Genomic DNA, 22,606 nt, shown 5'->3' on the forward strand with positions numbered 1-22,606 from the left:
TGTCACCGAGGTCAGGAGTGTGTTTGGTGGGAGCATCTCAGCTGGGAGTCCCCCCGCCCCCGAGGAGTTTATTTATTTTCTTTCTGCATTTCTCAGGCAGTTCTGTGTTGTGCTTCCAGAATCCCAGTGCTAGAGGAGAAACAGTCCTGTTGTGCTTCCAGAATCCCAGTGCTAGAGGAGAAACAGTCCTGTTGTGCAGGGGAGACTGGAGGGAAGTGGTTGTTTGATTTCCCCATCATCATAATTTCTCTTGAGGGGCTGTTGCGTAGCGTGGCACGAACTTCACTTCCATGGAACATCTGGAGTCAGCAGAGAAGTCCTGGAGAACAAACTGGAGGGCAGAGATCCAACCCAGGGATCCACAGCCCTCCTTCCTCAGAGGTTTTGCTTAATTGCAAGTTTTCTGTTTGGCCGTTAATCCTTTACTTTCTCTTTCTTGGCAGAGTGTCTTGTCTTTAAATTACTGCTGTCAACACGTCCTTGGGCCCTTCCTGCCCCCCTCCAACCCCCCCAAACTGTGCAGTGCTGCTCTGGTTGGCTGGGAGAGGCCTCGAGGTTTGCAGCTGAAAGCAAAGCCTGCTGTGAACATCATATTTTATCCAGCAGAGATGAGCATCTCCCTGGTAATATTCCATTGACACCCCTGGTTCTCCAAACAGTGGATGTTTGATATCCAGTGATTATGGCTCCATTAGGCACAGGAACAGATGGTTCCTGCCCAAGCACTTTTCATGTTGTCATTTCCAGGCAGGAATTAGAAGGGGAGGTGGAATTCTCCTCTCTTCCGTGGGGAGGCTGTGGTGGAGGAGGAAGGAAATACCTGGAATCACAGAACCGTGGGATGGTTGGGGTTGGAGGGGACCTTCAGGCTCATCCAGCCCCATGGATTCCACCCTGCCCTTCCCAGCAGGGATGCTGTGGGACTGGGATCCCCACAAGTGACTCAGACACAAAGTTAATTTAACATTTCACACCCTCTGCGAGTCCTTCTTTGCTTTTTCAGGTGATGCTTTTGTTGAGTTTGGCCTCATTTATTTTTTTCTTAGGTTTAGGTGTTGTTGTTTTTTTTTTTTCTGGACATTTTAGAGTTGCCCATGCCTGGAGAGAATTTAGCTGGCAGGATCTTTTCCAGTGAGTTCAAAGTCTTGGGTGTCTGTTTGCCACGAGTGAGTCCAAGGGCTGACGTGTCTTTTTGCATAGTAATAAAACCAGGCTAATTCTGGAGAATTAAGTGCTAATGGGAAATAAAGCAATAAAGATTAGTTTGTTGTTGAAAGTAATTCTGCTTCCACCTTGGAGGGACCTTGGTTAGTGCTGAGAGAAACTGCACAGTCACCTCTGCTTGAAATTTAGCACGGAAAATTAAAATATGATCTCACTCTCATTAAAATTAGGTAATTGATGTCATCATTCAATTACAAGGTTTTTTAGGAGCTTTTGACAAGTCTTTCCAGGTTGTTATTAAGACCTGACCAAGGATCCTTAAACTGGAGGGGAATGGGGACAGTTCTCTGTGAGGTAACAGGGAGGTAAAGGAGCATCCCAGGAAAATCCCCGGCTGGGAAAGCCAACCCTGAACTCCTGAAGGCAGAACCACCAGTGTCCTCCTCCTTTATGGAGATTCCAGCTCTTTTCATCCCTTGCTCTGGGCTACAGAGAGCTGGAGTGGCAAAGGAGAACTGGGGGGGGGGGGTTTGTGCTGGCTTCATCATTTTCAGGGCATGAATATTTCATTCAGGCTCCTGAAAGCTTTTAGCAGATTTGCCAGGCTGCTTCCTGGGGTGGTGGATGTGAGGACAACTGGAGAGAGCCTTTGGATTCGCTCACAGGGTGGAAATGGGGTTTATTTGTTTGGATTTGTGGCTGAAGCACTTTTAAGAGGCTCGTCCTGTTCCTGTGAGTGACTTTGCCATAAAGTTCACCAGCAAACAGAACCAGCAGTTTCTCCTTTTCCCCAGTGCAGCCAAGCCACTGCTGGCTTGGGGTGACAGTGTCCAGCTCTCCCTTGGGAAGAGCAGAAATCTGCTTGTTCTCACTGCTCTGACGTGGTTAGAAATGTGTATAAATGATATTCCTGTCGTTTTTGACCCATCCTTACAATAAATTTGGCCTTGCAGAGGATGCACCTGGTGAGTGCAGATACACCCTGGAATTTTTACTGGGCATAAAGTTCCTTCTTCTCCAGATTCCAGGCACTTGATTCAGGTGAAGGGCTCAGGCTGTGGGGGTAAATCTGGTGGCCTTTCAGTGCAGGAGCTGGTTTGGCCTGACAAACGTTTGGGAACCAGTTTAGAGATTGACTGAGGGGTTTTTCCCTCTGTGCAGCTGCCAATTTTATTTACCAGGGAACGTTTCTTTCCAGCTGACCAGTGTTTGCTCAGAAGAATTTATTTACAGCTGTGCCTTCTGATACTTTTCAGTGCTGAATTTACCCACGGGGAGTTTTTGATCTACCTGCTGCTCAAAGCCCTTTCGAGGGGAACGTGTTTGGTTTTTTCTTGCCTTTTTGTTGCAAATAAACCCCCAATGAGTTTATTTTCACTGCATCCCAGGTCTGTGGCCTTGGGGGGTGCAGAGACACCAAACAGAACAATCTGCTGGGTGATTTGGGTGCTCTGAGGTGTTTGCTCACCCAGAGCAGTGTTTGCTCACTGCCAGGTGTAAACCAGGAGTAAACCAGGTGTAAACCACCTTTCCTTCCCCCTGATCCTCCTCTCCCTGCTGTGTGGAGTTTGAGGTGACTGGTGAAGGTCACAACTGCCTGATGTGTTGTGTTGGGGCAGCCCCTGGAGTGGAGACAGTGCTGCTGGAAAGGGGCCAGTTTGTCCTTCTGCCAGGGAGATTCTTGGCTTCCCACCTGTCTCCTGGTGGCAGCTTTGCTTTTCCAGGAGGGAGTCACTTTGCTGTGTCCATCAGGCCATGACCTCATGCAGAGGGTGCCCACTGCAGTGAAATTCCCTTCCCCTCCCCATCCCCAGGGGAGCACCAGGAGATTTTGGAGCAGTTTGGGACCCTGGAGCAGCTCCTCAGGTAGGGCAGGGCTGGGGAGGAATCCAGGGATGTTCCTCAGCCTCTCTGGAGATGTTGGAGTTACTGTGTGAACAACTGTCCAGAGCTTTGTGTCCTCCTCTGCCTTGTGGGTTTTTGGGAGCCCCAGTTCCCTGAACATCCCAAGAAAGGGGTTTCAGAGTCATTTGTTGTGCTCACTCCCCTGTCACCTTCTGCTTTCTTTGTCACTGGGGAAGAATGAACAAGGTAGAAGCTTGTCCTGTGGAGCTGGGTGAGACAATGTGACCTCAGAACCAGCTTTTTAACAGGGTTGCAGTGGCACATTTTGTAATAAATCACATGGGATCCCACAGGGAAAAGCCCTCAGAGATCATCAAGTCCAACCTGTGCCCCATCCCCACCTTGTCCCCATCCTTGGACACCTCCAGGGTTGGGGACTCCAAATCTCCCTGGGCAGCCCCTTCCAGTGCAAGAATTGTAAATAATTCCTGGGTTAATTTGATGTTAAAGACCGAAGTTTTCAAGCTAAGTCACATCTGTAACTGCACAATCTTCTTTTTTTTTTTTTTGGTGAGCCTCTTTGTTGGTTTTGTTTGTGTTCTTTTTCTCCCTGTCAAGTTGCTGACTCTGTGCTCTTAAATAATCCTGCTGATTTCTCCACACTTCCTTCCCTCTGCGAGTGAGACATGTGAGAATTCAGTTTATTTGAATTGGAAGAGGAGACTCTGCACCCTGAGAGAGGCCACGGGAGGAAAAATCCTCTGTCAGGAGCTGCCGTGGGTTTGGAAATGGCTGCTGAAATGAGACTTTTCTTACTTTGAAACCTGGTTTTTTTAGCTTTGAAGTCCACTGGTGTCAGTGTAGGAGGGATATTTGTCTTCCCAGCTGTGTGAAAACACGTTGTGGCAGCGGTGATGTTCTGATAGGAGGCAAGAAAACTCCCTGTGTGAGGATGTTGCTGTTTGGAATGTCAGAAACATCGGTGTGACAATAAACTGATTTACTTCTCCTCACGACCACAGCAGGATTTCCCTGCTTTAAAGGGCCACTCTGTGTCAAAAAGGGAATGCCATTCCCTTTAAAGAGCTACGAATGTGCTTTATTAATTAGGGAAGAGGGTGTGTTTTCCCAGGAAGGAGCCGAGTTCGGTGACTCCGGGGTGGGTTCGCGCGGCCGGATCGTTGGAGCTTGGGGGGTTCTCCCGAGTTTTGCTCCTTATTTTGATTATTTTGATCTTCCACTCAGCTTTAGAGGCTTTCACAGGAGAAGGATCTGCCACCTCCTGCTCTCCAGCCCGGAACAAAGCTCTGCTGGAGGAGGAATTGGCTCTGCCCTGAGAGCCCTTGGACGGGAGTCGCTCCTCGCGTGATCCGTCTCGTCCGGAGCGCCGGAGCCGACGGGATAATAATGGACTCCCTTGGGCCTGCTGGGGCTGTGCCAGGAGGGTTTCCTTGGCACTACCATTCCTCAAGGAGCCCTGGATGGGATGTCAACACCACTGAAAGCTTCACACAGCCCGTCCTGAGTGCAGAGCCCGGAATGTGCTGCTCCTGCCAGGCCGTGCAGGGCGTTTTCCTCCTGCTCCTTCTGTTTAAATCTTCTTTCCCAGGCCTGAGTGGGCTCCTCATTCCAGGCTGTGCCTGTGCTGAGGGGGGGTGCAGAGCAGGGTTTAGGGGTGTTGAAGGAGGTGCTTTGGTTCCCACTGGTCAGGCTTGAAGGGAAGGACTGGGAAAGCCAAGCCCAGCTCCGGGAGCTGCCTCTGCCAGGAACACCTCGGGAATTCGGTGGGAGTTCCCGCCAGCCAAATTACGGGTGTCACACACTAATTGGAGGCTGGTAAAAGTTTAATAATTGTATTGCTTTGCCTTTAAGTAGTGGGATCCTGCTCTGGTGACTAATCCTGTTTAATAGTGACTGTCCTCGAGTGAGCACTTGGGAGAGAGCTCTGCAGTGACTGGGGGTTGTGCTTCAGATTCCAGTGCTTTGGGAAAAACAACTCTTCTCCTCTCTTGAGCAGCCACCGCTTTTCTGCTGCTCTTTCTGTGGAATGGGAGTGACATCCTTATGGATCCACACTTGGTGCTGTCCCCGTGGGAAGGCCAGGGCGGGAGGGATGGAGGACCCACATCTGACCTCCTGATTTTTGAAAAATTCCTTCTTGCAATTGATTTTTTTTTTTTTGGTGTTGGTCGATTAGTTGGTTCTGGTTTTTTTTGAGTTGGGTTTTGTTTGAGGAGGGATCTCCTAAGTGCCAGTGCTTTCATCAAGATCCCTCTCTTTGCTTCATCGTGCACAGTCATCGACCTCATCGCCCTGGTGACTTGGAATAGCATTTTCCCATCTGGAAATACATCATTACTCTGCAGGGTGAGGTGGTGCCAACTGGGTTAGTGCTCTGGAAGGCTGTGTTTAAGGGCAGGTCAGAGTTGCTGAACACTGTGTTTGATCACCAGATAGGGCAATAATTGCTCTTCACTTCTTTCTCCTCCCCTCCTTGCGTCTTGTTCAAGGATTTAGGATTTCATGAAAGCAAAGTAACTTCGGGTCTGGTTGGGCTGAACCAGGCTGGGCACCCCAAACTGCCTCTTAGGATGGTTGGAGAAGGTTTGGAGGAGAGTTCCCAGCAAGGAGTGCCTTGTGGCACTTGCCTTATGCTAAAAACTGAAGCCAAGAGAATGATTAAATGTTGGCACCCGAGAGCCATGAAAAGGTGGGCGACAGGAACTGTGTGTGGGACTAAAAGCCACAGTGACTTCCATTTTAGTCTCTTTGGGTTGCCTGCGTGGTTTTTGCCTTTATTTTTATTCCTGGGCTAAAACCAGGCTTGATTTGGAAAATCATCTGTCCACACTGCCCCGTGGAGAAAGTGCAAAGTGCCAGGACCGGGCGAGTGTTGGTGGGAAAGCTCTTGTAGGGCCGGACAGGCAGCTCCTGGCAGAGGGTTTTATCAGCACTCCCAGCTCAGATCAGTCCCTCTGGACCTGCAGGGAGGTGATGCTGTACCTGAATCAGGTGCTGAGTCACGGGGCTGTCACAGAGTTCAGTCATTTCCTGGGGAACTTTTCCGTGTGGTGGGAGAGGGGTTTGTGCCGGGGGTTGAGTCCCTGGGAGTTCCTGTCTGTGAGCAGGAGGTTTAGTCAGCAAAGGGAATCAGGAGTCCTGTGAGCAGGAGGTTTAGTCAGCAAAGGGAATTAGTCAGGGCACAATCACCTCTGTGGGGTTTTTTTCTTGCTCTGTTATCTTGCTTTACTCAGCCCATGAGTGCAGCTGGTTCTTGGGAACAGCGTTTGACACCATCTGTGTGTCCTCTGCAAACAGTTCTGGGGTGACAAACTGTGCAGCCTCTGAACTCACACAGTTCTCCTTGGCTGCTGATTAAAAATAGATGAAAACATCTCTCCTGAACACGTTTTGTGAAGTCCTGTTCGTGACAAAGCCTTGGGTTTGTGCCCTTTGTAGCACCCGGGAGGGAAAATGCATTTCCCCCCCCTCACGACAAAGATTTTTAGATTTAAAAGATTTTTAGGGGTTTTTTTTCCCCAGGATGGGGGTTGCATGCAAGATTTATTATTTGTGTGTGTGGGATTCAGCTGTTTATGTGCATGTGCTGCACGTAAGTTTTATGGGTAACATGTAAAATTTATGTGGCTGCACTTTGCAGTAGAATTACCTCCCGTAAAGTTGTCGGGTGATAGGATTTTTTTCCAGGTTGGAGGAGGCAGTTGAGCAGGGCTAGTGATGGTTTTGAAGGGTTTATCTCTGAGAGCTTTGGGAGCCCTTTTTTCAAAAAACATTTTACCTTTTGCAAAGGAAGATAGAAGAACAAGACAGAAGCTTTTCTGCTGCGGAGTTGGATGACGTGGATGCGGGGTGAGAAAACGTGACCTCGGAACCAGCTTTTTAACAAGGAGCTGGTGGCACCTCCACGAAAACTGGTCACCCCCAGCTCAGGGGGGAGGACAGAGAGCCCTGTCCTGAGCTCACCCACTTGGGTGATGCATCACATATGGCCTGGAAGATTATTGCTGGAAATACCCGGCCCAGACGGGTGACTCGAGGACAGAGGATCTGCTGCCGCTGCCAGATAAAGTCATTTCTTCAGGGGAGCTTCCAGGAGTTGGATTGATTGCTTCCAGTCAAAACAAGGCAGGAGAATTGTCAAGGTTTGAGGTGACCCTGGGGTGAAGAGCACCTTGTGACCCGAAACGACCCAGACATGGCACAGAAACCTCGTCTTGGGTCGCGTTCTTCGGGAAATAATAAACGTCGGGGTTTAAACCAGTTTTTAATCTGGTGAAACAAACGCTCCTAAGCCTCCAGAAAAAGGGGTTTTGGGAAGTGGAGAACAGAGTCCTCACAGTGCTGGGGCCAAGCCTGCTTGTTCTGTGTGTGTGTGAATTAATCTGGAGCTGATCTGTCTGTGAAACTTTTAGCACCGAAACTGTGGCAGTTTAATGCCGGTGCCCAACAAACGCAGCTTTGTGAGCAGGGCTGGGCTCTCAGTGCCCTATTCATGCTCCTGATGGGAACAGAATGGTGCTGTTAAAGGGGAACTGCAGAGCCAAACCCGTGCTCCTTGATTTGCTGACGTTTGAGGCTTTTTTTGGTGACAGACAGAGTTGAGAAAGGCATTTACTTCTTTCAAGAAATCACACTTTTTCTGGAAGGCTGTTGGTATTATCTCCCAGAAGGAAACCTGATATACAGCTTCACCCAAAGGAAGGAGGAGGAATCTTTGAAGATGCATCATCCTTTTGGCCTCAAACAGAACGAGGCAATTGTCTAAACTTGTCTCAAACGTAGGTTTTGTGCCGCAGTTGTAGCCAAAGAGTGGTAGGAGTGTAAGGCCATTCCACAGGTACAGCCTGTTTGAACACACAGCCTCAGGAAAAAAGGTTTAAATGTTGTGTTTTGGGCTGCTGGAGCCTGGGATTGAGATGTCCCAGCTTTAACCCTTGGAGAGAGAGTGAAGGATGTCCAGAAGGTGCCAGTCCTCCAGGAAAATCACAGAATCCCAGACTGGTTTGGGTGGGAAAGGAACTTAAAGCTCATCCAGTGCCACCCCCTGCCATGGGCAGGGACACCTTCCACCAGCCCAGGTTGCTCCAACCTGGCCTTGAACACTTCCAGGGATCCAGGAGCAGCCACAGCTTCTCTGGGCAACCTGTGCCAGGGCCTCCCCACCCTCCCAGGGAGGAATTTCTTCTGTAAGAAAGAAAAGCAGCTGTAAATACACAAATGTGTGACAACAGCATTGCTTACTGAGTGCTGGGCAGGTGGGTTTGTGCCCATTTTCTGCCCAGGCCTCAAGTGCACTCAGTCCTCACGTGGGGTTTCTCAGAGGTGCCTCCTGCCACTCCAGTCGCGCTTGAAACACGTTTTATCTGCAGCAAAAGAACGTTTTGGGCTTCCAGCAGCACTTCTGGGTTTCCCTGTCTCCTGGTCAGGGCCAGGTAATGACTGGGTAATCCAAACTCAAGCCCTGCAGACCCAGGCTGTGTGTTCTGTGCTTTCAGAGCAGGTCCGAGGTGATAAAACCACCCAAGGGGAGACGTTGCCTGTCCCGTGCCTGGAGATCAATGAGGCAACAGGCAAGAAAGGCAAAGTCATCAGGTCATTTCTAGGGTTGAGACGTGAAAAGCAGCTGTGGCAGTGCTCAGAAATAATGTCATTAGTTTTGTTATAACCTCATTATGGCACTTGCCCTCAGCAGAGTGGCTTGGCTGTGTTTTGGGGCAGGTGGAAGTACCAGAAGCGCTGCCACCATTCCCCACAAAGTGCTGGAAAACATCAACAGATTTTTTGTTGTTGTTGTTGGTTTTTTTCCCTTTAAGAGCACACAAACATGTTTTAAAACTGCACACAAACTGCTCTCAGATTGGAACCCTCCCCTTGCTCCAGCCCAGTGCTTTGCTGGGGAGATGCTGTTGCGCTACGTGATCGTTTTCCTTAATTTCTCCACTGTGGTAATTATGGTTTTGTTAGACAGTAAATGATTCAGTGCTCTCCTTCCATGGGGGAAGGGGGAGCAGGGATGTTGAAAGAGGAGCATTGTCTGAGCACAGCAGGATTAGCTGGTGTTACCACCTTGCACTGATTGAGCACCACTGGTGAGCAAAGATCATCGGCGCTAATTGCCGAAAAGCCGCCCTGGCGTCACCGGGCGCTGAGTGAGGCTCCCCGGGATCCGGAGGATCCGGAGGCTCCGGAGGCTCCAGGCTCCTCTGCTGCAGGATTTGAATACAGGTGGAACATCCAGGCTGCCCAGGTGCCCCTTCCCTTGGCTCCCCTGGGCTCTGCCACCGCGAGGTCGAGCCTTTCTCTGCCGCTCCCGGGGATCGGAAACGTCCCGGTTGGGTTTGAGGATCAGTTCTGGATTTTCCCTCGGGAAACTGGGAGAGTCAGATAAAAATATTAACCTCAGGATCCATTATTTTTTGCATTTTTCCAGAGAATTCTGTCTCTCAGGTGTGCACTTGTGTAATCCCAAACAAGCAGGGCCTGGTGGGTTCCGTCACGGAGGTGTCGGCAGTCGGGATTATTGTCCGGGCATTCCACGTGAGGAAAATCCCTGTTCCTTGGTTGTGTCTGCAAAACACAGATGTTGATTTCTGTCCTGAATCCACAGAAGGGCATCTCAGGTGTGTTTGCAAGACCTGCTGTGTCGTGCAGAGTAGGATTTCTTTACGTTCTTCTTTTGAAGCCGTCGGAGGAGCAGGAGAAGGTTTCTCACGTGTTGGGATGAGTGGTGAGGGTGGGGGTAGGTAGAGCTTTGCTTTGGGTGGGAGGGGAAAAACTCTGAATTTGGGTAGTACAGTGAGGGAAATGGTTGTGTGTGGAGCTGCTGAAGTGGATTGTCCAGCGTGGTTTGACAGGCTGAGAGAACTGGGCAAGAGAAGGTTGTGTGGAGACCTCACAGCCCCTTCCAGGCTCTGAAGGGGCTACAGGGAAGTTGGAGAGGGACTGGAGTGGCAGGGTGAGGGCAAATGGGTTCAAACTGTCAGAGATAAGGTTTAGATTGGATATTGGGAAGAAATTCCTCCCTGGGAGGGTGGGGAGGCCCTGGCACAGGTTGCCCAGAGAAGCTGTGGCTGCCCCTGGATCCCTGGAAGTGTCCAAGGCCAGGTTGGAGCAACCTGGTCTAGTGGGAGGTGTCCCTGCCCATGGCAGGGGGTGGGAATGAGATGATTTTGAAGGTCCCTTTCAACCCCAGTGATTCAGTGGCTGGGGGTTGTGTTTACACCTGCCCTGGCCCGGGGTTACCTGTGGAGGCTGAAGGCGACGGTGCCGTCACTGCAGCAGTGACAGGAAGGAAGAAGAGCCTCTTCCTCCCCCCCAGCAGCAGCTCAGCTCGTTGTCATGTGCTCTCCAAAACACCCTGGAGCTGCTTCCCTTTGAGCAGAACCCCCATTTCCTGCGTGGGGCCCCCTCAGCTCGGGGAGGCTCCGCTCAGGACACAGATAAATATAGACTGACCCCAACAGCCATGGCTGGGGCTGGGAGGGAGCCAGGAGGGCGTCTCAGCACTGTTTGTGTTTGTGATTTCTCCCCCAGGAGTGAACAAACACCGTTGGAAAGCAGAGTTGTCAGCTCTCACTGGTTCCTTTTTAGTGCCCTGTCTTGTATCTGCCTGGAGAGGGGTCGTGGTTCCCAGGGAGGATCCCCCCCAGTGCCACGGGGTGTTTGGAGGGTGGGAGTGGGGTTGGTGGTTGAGCAGGTGTGTGTTGGAAGAGCAAATGGTTCTGGGGACTGTCCTGGTGCTCTTCCTGTGGCTGCAGTGTGTGATATTCCATGAGGAAGTCCACGTTCGTGTCCAGGTCTCACCGTTTCCCGTGGATCAGCGGAAAAGGAACAGGGTGAGAGAAAAACTTCTCCTTTGGTGATTCCTCAGTTTCTGTCTCGGTGGACTGGCCCCGAATTTGGACTGTGCATGACCAGGGAGAAGAGGTTTTATGCCATAAATTCATTTTTGGGTGTCAAAAGGACGTTGCTCCCTCCCAGGACTCGGGATGTCACCGGGGCAGGATAGTTGTGGCTGCAGGAATCACATCATCCTGTTCATGAGGTGAATCTGCACACGAGGTTTTTCCCCAGAGGACAATCCCTGTGTGTTGCTGCAGCTTTTATTTCAGGTGATGGTGTTTTGGTTGGCACTCTGCAAAAGAACTCAGATTTCCCTCTTTCCCTCTTACTTTCAATCCCTGCCTAATTCCACTTCAGGAGGGCTGGTCTCAGAGTTGAAGCTTTATGTTTTCTAACCCTGTGCAGGTGTTTGAGACCATCACCCTGTCTGTTAAAACAACAATTGATTTATTTCTTTATATTCTAACAAACTCTACCTGGAGATCAGCACTAGGAAGACCCAGCACTGCCGGGAATTCCCAGGAATTCATCACCTTTATTTCTGTTGCTGGAGTTTTGCTCGTTGGAACTTTCCTGCTCTTGCCAAATAGCATTAGGCTTTTATTTTTTTTTTATTGGCTTATGCTCAGAAAATCCTTTTTTCAGCAGCAGTGTCAGTGATCTGCATCACGAGGCCGGTTCAGTTACGAGCAGGGTTCTGCCCTGAGTTACCTTCTTGTTTCTCAGTAGTATCTCAACTCAGCTTCAGATTTCCCAGTGCCAGTCTGGGAACCGTTTGCATTCCAGTGAGGATGGGTTTGTTTTATTGGTGGGATATTAGTGTGGAATTAATGAGGATTTTCTGCTTCCCAGCAGGTGAGACTGAAATGGATGCTGCCAGGACTTATATTTAAAGTTCTTATTTGTTCATAAGGTACTTGGATTATTTGTATGTGTTGTATTCCTTAGTAATTCCAACCATTTTCCATGGCAAGTGTTTCATTATATACGTAGAGTTGTAACCACCAATGTCAAGAGTCCAATTAAATCTTGTGGAGAAATTAATCACGAAATAACAAGCTCCAAACAAACCCGTGGGTTGGATTATAGGGAGAAATCCCTCCCCTCTCCATGCAGGTGTGTTTTCCTGCAGTGTCCATCCCCTGGCTCCCTGTGCCTCCCAAAGGAACTGGGTGTCCTGGGGGCAGGGCAGGGAGGGGATTGTCCCAAGCTGGGGCAGCCTCACCTCAGACCTGGGGGCACTTTGGGCACCACGAGGTAAAAAACATATAAAGCTGTTGCAGAGGGGTCCAAAGGAGGGACACAGGGATGGGGAAGGGTCTGGAGCAGCAGCTGAGGGCACTGGGTTTGTTCAGCTGGAGGAGACTGAGGGGAGACTCCTCAGGGGCTGCAGCTCCGACCTCTGCTCCCTGTGAGCAGGGACAGGACCCAGGGAAGGGCTGGAACTGTGCCAGGGCAGGGTCAGGCTGGATCTCAGGGAAAGGTTCTTCCCCCAGAGGGTGGCTGGGCACTCAACAGACTCCCCAGGGTCTCTACCAGAGCTCCAGGAGAGTTTGGACAACGCTCTCAAGGACAGGGTGGGATTGTTGGGGTGGGATTCTGCAGGGCCAGGATGGGCTGGAAGATCCTTATGGGTCCCTTCACACTCAGGAGATCCCCTGATCCTCTGAAAACTGTCTCTGCAGATGGAGAGGCAGAGCTGGGCAGAGCTGGTGGGGTTTGGAGCTCCTGCAGTCGCTCAGCACATCGTGCTTGGGCACTTTGGGAGCCCTGGTTGGGGTGTCCCTCTGCCCTGGCAGGTACCTGTCCAGGCAGCTGGATCAGCATTACCTGAGCCCTGCTTTGCAGTCAGGCATTAAAATTCCTGCTTTGCTTGGCATTCCAGTGCTTCGTGGACATTCTCCCTTTCAGCTGCTGGATTTGTTTGGGCTTGTCAGGGCCTGACTCCGGCGTAGGGTGAGGAGTGAGATAAAGTTCTGGGTGCAGACACACACCCTGCCCTGAGCAGCACGAGCCAGAGAGACAGGGGCTGCTTTGGGTTGGAAGGGACCCTAAAGATCATCCAGTTCCAAGGCTCTACTGAGCACAGGGACACCTTCCACTAGCCCAGGTTGCTCCAACCTGGCCTTGGACACTCCCAGAGGTCCAGGGGCAGCCACAGCTTCTCTGGGCAACCTGTGCCAGGGCCTCCCCACCCTCCCAGGGAAGGGGGTTTTTTGCTGATATCTAATCTCTGGCAGTTTGAAGCCACTGAGTCCCACTCCAGCTCTGGAACTCCTGCTCTGGGCATTCCAAGTGCCACTGGTGTTCGAGTGCCCAGCACAGAGGAGTGGAGTCCATTCCCTTTCCAAGCATTCCACAGATCACCTTTGGAAGCAAACTGGGCAGCCAGCTGGAATGTTTGAGCAGAGACACTGGTGCTGCTGAGAGGCTTAGATCCCTGTAATCCCCTTTTGTGCTGTGGCCCCCCCCAGCTCAGGCAGGAGGATCCTGCTGGGAGCAAAACCCCGTGGCTGGTGCTGTTCCCTCCCAGCAAAGAAAACATCCTGTTTGTGATCACTCACTGCTTGTCATCGTGGAACTGTGGCTTGATTTTAGGCTGATACCAAATAATTCTGTGTTTTCTTAGTGCTGTGTTTGATGGCTCCCCATCTTTGGGGCCCCAGAGATAAGAGGTTGTAAGTGCTGTGAAAAGGCTTGAAACGCTGCAGGGCTTTTTTTTTTTTTTGTTTTAATCCCTTCAAGGTTTCAGTTCTTTCTTGTGGTTCTGATGTAACGTGAGAAATTAAAACAAAGGACAGCAGCCAGATGGTGCATCTCCAGGATCAGACAGATTAGGGTTTTTTTAAAAAAAAAAAGGGAAAAGTTTACAAATACTTTATTCTGTCCTCTGGAATAGTCACTTTAGAGGGGATTCTCCTCCTCTCTCTGCTCTTGTGAGACCCCACCTGAGTCCTGCATCCCTCCATCCCCACCTCAGGTTTTGGAGGTGCCCTCAGTAGCTCCTGCAGGGGACTGGCTTGGTTTGCTGAAAGCTGTTCTCTGATGAGTTGAAGGTGAGGCTCCAAATTTGCACTTTGGCTGGGAATTCCTCCCCTTTGTTCGCCCAGGTTGGCTCTGTGGTTACAGAACATTTTCATGCACTCCCAAGTTTCCCTTTTTAGGTTTTCGTTGCTTTGATATTCCATCTAGATAGCTGCTCTGATCCGAGTTATTGCATTTAAATAGTGGATGGTGCAGATCTCTGATCCCAAGGGAAACTGCAGTAAGTTCTGTAACGTGGAGCTTTGAAATCCTAATGTCCTTGGATTTGCTGGGTTGCAGCTTTTCCTCAACTGTGTTCAGGTGAAACCTTCGTGGCACTGGAAAGAGAAGCAAAGAGAGCTCAGGCTGAAAAATCCCAGTGTGATGAAACGATTTTTGTCTGCTTGGTTTTAGGGGACATCACACAGAAGGGGTATGAGAAGAAGAGAGCAAAGCTGCTGGCTCCATATGTCCCCCAAACCCAAGGTAGGTCCTTGTTCCATCTGGCATCGGGATTTTGTGGAGCTGTGACATTCAGGGGCTCTGGGGAGTGGCTGTGGAGCACCAAGATCCCTCTGCCAGTTCTGGGTTGTTCTGTTCCATGTGTGTTCTCTGGGCTGATAATCCCACTGTGGAGGTGTGGGGATACAGGATTTTGCCTGTGGTTCCTGTGGAACTCCAGGGATTCCTGGCAACTCCAGAGCTTCTGAGCGTGGTCTGTGCCGTGTCCTTCAGCCACCTTAACTCCTCCTTGCAGAAACAGGAGGGTTTTCATGATTTCTTGCTTTATTTTGCTTTGGTCCCATCTGTTTCCTTGGGTTCAGAGCTCCTGGGCAGCTCAGCTCGTTGGATGTGGGATAATTACATATAATTGTGAGCTGAAGGACGTGGCTGAACGTGTGTCTGATCATTTCTGTGGGGCTGCTCACCCACAATTGTTGTGTCACTGATCTGCTGAGAGGTTTAACCATTAACAGCTGATGTGTCTGGTTCTTACTGGGTGTGATGGGGAGTCCTGAACGGACCTACTGGAATTTCCCAAGTCTGAGCTGCTGCCAAAAAAAAGATAATTAATGAAGAGTGAAGGCTCCCAGTGCATTTATTGCCCATCAGCACCACAGGACTGGGGGGGAAATGACAGCAGCTCCCTTCAGGCACTCGATGGTGGAACATAAAACTGTCATGTGGCAACTTCCAGACCCTTCCACGCTGGTTGGTGTCATTCCTGCTCTCCAGCCCTGCTGGTTTCAGGTTGGATTTGGTCGTGAGTTCACTGAAAGCTGGGACCTGTTCCCTCATCCGAGATAAAAATTGGGTTTTCTACACAAAAGGTCGGTGTGTTCTGCCAGAGCCACGTGCTGGAAGGGAGCAAGGCAAGCAAAAATTGTAATTTAGCCTTCAGACTGGAGATTTTGTTACAAATGAGGGCTGCTCCCTGGACTGGGATGTGATGGGAATCTTGGAGGCTCGGTGGCTGCCTTTGTGTCAAATCCGTTTCTCTGTTTTAAAGAACCCAGCAAGTGATATATAAATGACTGATCCCTCTTTAGAAGGATTTGTTGAGTGGGTTTTTGGAGTCCTCAGGCCAGTGATTGTGCCCGTGGGGATCCCGGGAGCCTCGGGAGGAAACGTGGGATCCTTTGGTGGCTCCGGAGCCTCTTGGCAGCTCTGCCCTTGTCCCGGGCCTGGGCGAGGCTGGAGATGCCACAATCCCGGGCCCCTCGTTCCTGGCACTGCCCAGGGGTTGGGTTTGTCTCAGAAAACCCTTAATTAGGAGAGGAGGAAAGCGTTTGGCAGGACTGGGAGATTAATTGAGAGCTCGGGGAGCTGCACTCGGAGCTGGAGTCCAGGCCCAGGCCAGGGATGGTGGAGGTCACCAATTAACACAGAGCTTTAATTGCCCTTCCTGCTCAGCCCCCCAGTTTTTCCTCCCATCTCACACCCAGCTGCCCCAGTGTCTGGGAACCTCCTGTTGTAAAGATCCTGGGGAAGTCGTGCGTGAGGGATTGGGAATCGGGTCACCTTGGTAATGAGGGGAAAATTAATTTACTCCACAACAACAACAACAACAACAACAACAAAACCTGCTCAGTGCTGGCTCCCAGCACATCCCAGTTCTCCCAGCACCGTCCTGGGGTTGGCTCAGGGTGTCTCCATTTGGTGGACGGGAGGTGACACATCAGAGGGATCATTGAGGAGGTTCCTCCTGCTGAATCCCTGCTCCATTCACGGCCTCTGGCAGCTGCCTGGTTGTTGTGGAGGGGAGGCAGCACAGTTCATTGCCCAGAGATGGATTTTCTTCCTGCAATGTGTCCACTTTTGTCCGTGGAACTTGCTCTGGTGAAGGAACTGGGCATGGACAGAAGTGCTGCTGCTGCTGTCACTCGGTGGGAACACGACAGAGTTTGTTATTTCAGTGTTTCATTCCATAGAATCATGGAATATCCCGAGCTGGAAGGGGCCCACGAGGTTCAGCAAAGTCCCACTTTTTGCCCTGAAGTCGTGGCATTTTGGGAAAGAAGTGTTATTTTCTGTGCTTCCCTGTGGGCTGACCTGTGTTCCCTGTCCCAGAAGGTCCTTCCTGCCCCCCCCCCCAAATCCAGCAGGAAAAACTCTGCTGTGAAGTTTTGCCGTTTATTTTTTAATTCTTTTCTCCCCCTGCCTTTGAGCTTTGTGTTATTCCAAAGGGGAATAACTGGGGGGGGACGGACCTGGTGGGTGTCCCTGGGTTCTGGGAGTGTGTTCAGGCTGCCCTGGAAACCCTGGCTACTCCAATTTGGTGATTTCCATGGTTTTTTACAGGCATGTAGCTCGAAAAAACCCTTTTTCCAAGGAACAGCCAGTCCCAGAGCAGCAAATGGCAGAGTAACAGGTTTGGCTGCTGCTTCCTTGGGCATGTGGCACTTGCTGTCCTCGTTATTAATGCAAACATTTATCCTTGTTGATCTTCCAATGATTCAGTCTCTGAATCTCCAAACACGGGGATCACAAAACAGTCAGTCCTCATTAGAATCCGAGGGCGATTCCCGAACCCACAGCATCCTTCAAAAAGCCAGTGAGAAATAACGAACATAAATAATTCATTTTTTCATCTCTCTCTGCCGTGTTTGCCACGTTCCTGCCGGCGGAAAGCAGGATAATTCCGAGGGGAACGTGGAATAAATCACCTGTCACCTGCCAGGCTCGGCTCCCTCGTGCTGCTTTGTTGTGCAACCATCAGTGATTTACACTTTCCCCTCCTCTGAAGGGCTCTGGTGAGGCCACTGCAACATGTTATTATGTCAGAGCAAAACACTGAAACAAAGAGCCTGTTCTCGTGTGTCATGTCACTTCCAGGCACCTTTGATCCCTTCCTGACTGGAATGTCATGTTTGCCCTGTGATGCCCCACAGAGAGATGAGAGGCTTTTTGCAAGACTTACGAAAGAACCGAATATGGATTTAATAATTCACGTTAAAATAGTGTTAAATCTGCTGCTGACATCTAGTGGGTGCCTGAATTGGTAAATACTCGGGTGATCAGGAAACGTGATGAGGCTCTTCTGGCTCAGCTGGTGAAGTTGTGTTGCCCTTGGATCAAAACAAAACCCTCTGGGGCTGGGTGAAGGCAAATAAATGCTGCAGAGGTGTCTGTTTAGCTCCCTGTTGTCACGGGCAAAACCAACTTTTCCTGGGTGATAAAGCCCCACACTTGGTGAGCTGAAGGGAGCCAGGACTGGCCAGCTGGAGGTCTCTTTGGGTTTGTAATTAGTGGGGACAGCAAAGGCTCTTGCTGCTGGTTTATTATTGGTTTTTCCAGTCAATAATGAGCTGGTCACTGGGACGTGGAGTGACAAAGCAGCTTCCCAACATCCATGGCAAAGCGGGGTTTAGAAAAAGCTCCTTTTATCTCCTGCTCCCTGTTTTCCAGGGGTTGATCCAGCGTTACAGAAGGAATCCAGACCACCTCAGATGCCCCCTCCATCCGCAGCTCCAGCCTCAGCATCCTCCTCCTCCTCCTCCTCCTCCAAATTCCACCGCGCTCGCTCCGGGGGAGCCCGAGATGAACGGTATCGCTCCGGTAAGGGCAGGGCAGGAGCCACCTGGGCCCCTCCTCGTGGGGAGGAACATGCTCTGTCAAATCAAAACAACCAAAATTATTATTCCACAACTCGCTGGGGTGGTTCCCTGTAAAGAAACATCAGACCCGTGGGGCTGCAGCTGCCCAACCAGAAAGAATTATTATTAAAGCGAAAAAGCAAATAATTTGTTGCCACCTCCCGAACTCCTACCCCGCTTCAGGAAGGGGCAAGGTGGTGGCACCCGTTTTTTTTATCTCCACCTGGTTTTGTTTTTCACTTTGCAATAGCAAGAATTAACATTTTCCTCTCGATGTGGGCAAATTAAGCTCATCAGGTCTCCCTTCCCCATCGTATCCCCCCCGTTCCGTGGAGCGTTAGGAGAGCCCAGTTTGGGCTCTGCAAAAGCAAAATTAAAATACATCAGTCTGAGAAGTGAATGCAGGTGAGCTCTCCCTGGCCATGGCAGGTTTTTAACAAGTTGATTCCTCCTCACCAGTGGTGTGTGTCTTCCTTTAAAGAGCTCTACAGAGGGGTGGAAGCCTCAAGTCCCAGCCTGCTTCAGTTCCTAATCAGCCTGCATTTACAACCACACTTAAACTTCCAAGATTTACATGAAATCTGATTCCATTTGGGAACAGGAGGTTTTTCCTAAACCAGACAACTGTCAGTGCACAGCCCCAGGTGCACCTGGGGCTGCACACCCTCGGTGCACGTTCAAGCTGTGCACAGGCATATTTTAGGATAATCCTTGGCTGAGGGGAAAGAGCTGGTGGGGTTGAGGTTTCTCTGAAAGTTGCTGGTGACACAAGGGCATAATGACTAATCCAGAACATTCCAGGCTAAAAAAAAAAAGCCCTGCCTTCAGCTTGCCAAACTTCAGGAACCCTTCCTGTCCCCAGATATCCACACAGAAGCGGTGCAGGCGGCGCTGGCCAAGCACAAGGAGCAGAAGATGGCCCTGCCCATGCCCACCAAGCGACGCTCCACGTTTGTCCAGTCCCCAGCAGATGCCTGCACTCCCCCAGGTGAGCCTTGGGAAGGTCCAGGGGCTCAGCAGCAGCCAAGCCCAGGGGCTGCAGTGGGCTGAATGTTCCAGCTCTTCCCACACCGGGAAGAGACTCCCACACTCTTCGTCCTGGAGCTCTGTCAGGGCTGGGGAAGGGGCTCCTCTTCCAGGAGTTCTTGAAGAACCACCTGGTGGGATTTTTGGGGTGTCCTCTGCAAGGCCTGGGGTTGGACTCAGATGATCCTTGTGGGTCCAGCTCTGAGTATTCCATGGATATGATTCAGGCTGGCCAGGCCTGCACCGAGGCCGGCTCTGCTTCTCTCACTCCTGTTTCTGCTGCATAATTCACATCTTGGTTTCGTTAAGGTTCAGTGCTCAGCACACACAGGAGGAGGATTTGCAGTGATGAACATTTCTGGGCAAGGACCTCGGAGGGGTCTGGTGGGATTCCAGCCTTGCAGGACTTTTCCCACCCCTCCCTCCCTGTGTAGTGGCTGCAGCAGAATCCCCCCCCCCTTGGATAACGTGGTGTCTGGTGTGGTGCACGTGCAGCAGACATGGATAACCCCCTGTTTTCCAGCAGCTGGAATGCACTGGCTTCCAAACGAGTCCGTGTGGTTTTCTGTGTCCTGTCTCATCGTGCAGAAGCATCGCAGCCATTTGGATGGGCAGAGTCATCCAAATGTTATGAATTCCCATCTCCTGGGGGGATTCATATCCCTGAACCCGCTCTGCTGGGCCATGTCGCTCCTCCTCCTCCTCCTCCTCCTCCTCCTCCTGCTCTTCCTCCTCCTCCTCCTCCTCCTCTCTACCTCCTGCTTTATCACACTTCCTTCTCTCCCTTCCTCTCTCCTGGGGGCTGGTGCATGTTCCTGGTGTCTGCTCTGGGGCTCAGCTCTGTGCTCACTTGTCCAGGACTGCAGCACATCCCGAGCTGGGGGTGTCACGTGGATAAAGGTCAGCATTTCCAGCAGGGCTGGATTCAGTCCCACTCCACTCCCTTCCACTCTGGCAAGTGGGTAGAACATCATTTGATAGTTCAATTTACCACTTGAGTGTAGGCAGAAAATCACTTTTGAGAGCACCTAAATTTTAGGCCAAAGCCACTCAAGTGTTTGTATTTAGCACCAGCATCCCAAGTGCTGAGTGCTGGCCCCATGATAAATAACTCCTGAGTTCACAATTGGGGGGCAGCCGAGGTGTCCGTGCTCTGGGACGCACAGGAACAGTTCCTTGTTGCAGATTTCTCTGTTTTGTTTTGGGGCTGGGCTTTTTGTTTGTTTTCTGAGGTTGAAAGGGCCCCATTTAGAGCCCCAGACAAAAGCATTTTCTGCTGCGGCCTTGGCACGGCCGTTCCCTGAGTTCTGCTTTGTTCCTGGGAGTTTGCTCTCTGCCACAAGGACACTGAGCCCTCACTTCCCAAGCTCAGAACTAGGCAAAGCAGCTTCTGATATCGTGGAATATGAAGGGAAAAGTAATGAGGGATAAATCCTAGGCTTGGAGAAGCCAGGGGAAGGGCGTTGCTTGAGGTGAATCGAACAGGGGTGAGTGCGTTCCCTCCTGCTTAATGGTGCAAAACAGACCCTCTGTGAAAGCCTGTTGATATATGTGATTGGAAAGAGCATGTTCAGTGCCATGTGCTTTTCCCCTAAGCAGTTAGATTTTCTCTCTGCTTCCACACAGACACGTCTTCCGCCTCCGAGGACGAGGGCTCGCTCAGGCGCCAGGCCGCTCTCTCTGCTGCATTGCACCAGAGCTTACAGAATGCTGAGTCTTGGATCAACCGATCTGTTCAGGGGTCATCCACATCCTCATCAGCATCCTCTACACTTTCCCATGGAGAAGGCAAAGGGACCAGTGGGTCACTAGCTGATGTATTTGCCAATACTCGAATAGGTAGGAGCTGGGTGCCGACAGAACCGGTCGCTTCGAGTTCAGACTGTGTTGATAAAGCTGGAGTTGTCCATTCCCACGGGGAAATTCAGAATGAGGGTTTAGCTGGTGTTGGTGGAACCTACCAGGGCTGGTTGGAGTCCCAGCAGCACGTTGTGGTTTTTTTCCTTCAGAAGATTCAAGGCAGTTGGAAAAGGGGCAGCGGGAGCAGGAGCCTCTGGAAGCAGGGGAGGCTCCAGGGACAGCGTGGGCAGAGCAGGAGGCACAACCTCTGTGCTGTGTTGCTTTGTGTCTACTGTTCTCAGGAGCTCCTGTGGGCCCAAAGTGGCTTTTCCATCCCTGTCCCAAATTCCTTGGGGTGTCTGTGCCCGTGGAGTGGAGAAGTGCTGTGTTTGCCCATCCTCATCTGAGCCCCAAGGGTTTATTGTCTGCCTTAGATCAGGAAAGGGAAAGAGCCAAACCCAGCCTTGTGTGTGTGAACAAATGAACCTGCCCTTAAAAAAAAAATAAATGGGTTGATCAGAGTAAAGCTTCAGCCCAGCTCTGCCCTGACTGGCTGAGGAACAACCAGAGCATCCAGGTACTGAGGAGACGGAGCAGAATCTACAGATCTGGATCCCCCAGGCTCAGTTTTCTGAGGCTCTGAGGTGCTCCTTTGCTGCTGATGCTTCTGTATGAAATGGCCAAGTTTGTTTTTTTTGTTTTTGCTCTGTGTTATGTTTTTGTCCTTTTTTTAGCTGCTGGGGAGGGAATTCCTGCACCTGTAGGACGTGTCTGTATTCCATGTGCTCTCTGCTTCTGCTTAACTGGTTTGGGGGCAAGCAGTGCATAGAAGTGCTGGTGGTTTGGACTGTTTCAACTTATTTGTTTTGGTTTTTTTATTGCCGTTATTTTTGTCTGTTCATTTGCTGGGATGCAAACTGTTTCCTGAAATGGAAAACTGAGGAAATTGCCCATAAAATGTAGTCGATATAATGAATGTCTTTGAAGCAGAGGGGCTGCTTTTAATTGGGGAATGCAGAAAGCCACGTTACCTTTTGTAATGAATTAAGGTAATACAGCTTTTCACCCACAGAATATCTACTGTCTAATCTAATTAGTGTTTTATGCACAGTAGAAGCTTTAAATCTGTGTCAGAATTATGTTTGCCACATTCACCCCGTGTTCACAGCTGATTTAAGTGAGCAGAGCTCTCACACAATTCCGTGCATCTCTCTGGAGAGAGAAATAAAAAGTCCTGCAGATTGTTTGGATTGCACAAATCCAGGTCCTTCTCGGTGATCTGAGAAGTGCAGTGCTTGAGGAGTGTTTCTTGCCACTGTATCTCCAAAGGGATGCAGAAATGGGTCGGTTTTAATCCCTGGAAAAAAGGGAAATCAACACAGAACCAACCACAAAACCCTTTCAGTGGGAATTATGTAGGATCTGGCTCCAGGCTCTCTGAGCTTCGAATTTGTTGGGTTTTTTTTTCCTTTGTAAGCACCAGTTGCTGGTGCTGTTAAGCCAGAATAGAATATTCTTGCCCTCTCAGATGACTGAACCCGCTGGGTCGTGTAAAGAAATCCCACATAAGCAAAAAGCCCTTTATTTAAGAGAGATTTCACTGGAAAATTCCTGCAGGATGCACTTCCAGCCTCATCTCCAAGGCAGGACAGTGTCTTGCACCTTCAAGCAGCTCACACTGTTTGTGGGGTTTGTTCTGTCAGTGCTGGGCAGGCTCTGTAACCACCCAGCTGGAAGGAATTGAAACC

At 50.5% G+C, this 22,606-nt stretch overlaps 1 protein-coding gene across 4 annotated transcripts in view; it reads left to right on the plus strand.

Annotated features, from left to right (window-relative positions):
* Positions 1-22,606, plus strand: part of DIP2B (disco interacting protein 2 homolog B) — a 68,643-nt gene that overhangs the window by 14,142 nt on the left and 31,895 nt on the right. For 3 of the 4 annotated variants that reach the window (XM_032713408.1, XM_032713409.1, XM_032713410.1), the window contains exons 2-5: positions 14,311-14,382; positions 17,806-17,955; positions 18,856-18,981; positions 20,646-20,858. In XM_032713408.1, coding sequence (XP_032569299.1) covers positions 14,311-14,382; positions 17,806-17,955; positions 18,856-18,981; positions 20,646-20,858 — 561 coding nt within the window. The remainder of the gene's footprint in view (positions 1-14,310; positions 14,383-17,805; positions 17,956-18,855; positions 18,982-20,645; positions 20,859-22,606) is intronic. The other variant, XM_032713412.1, reaches the window with a different exon arrangement.

The sequence above is a fragment of the Chiroxiphia lanceolata genome, chromosome 30 (assembly GCF_009829145.1).
Source record: "Chiroxiphia lanceolata isolate bChiLan1 chromosome 30, bChiLan1.pri, whole genome shotgun sequence".
NCBI lineage: Eukaryota > Metazoa > Chordata > Aves > Passeriformes > Pipridae > Chiroxiphia > Chiroxiphia lanceolata.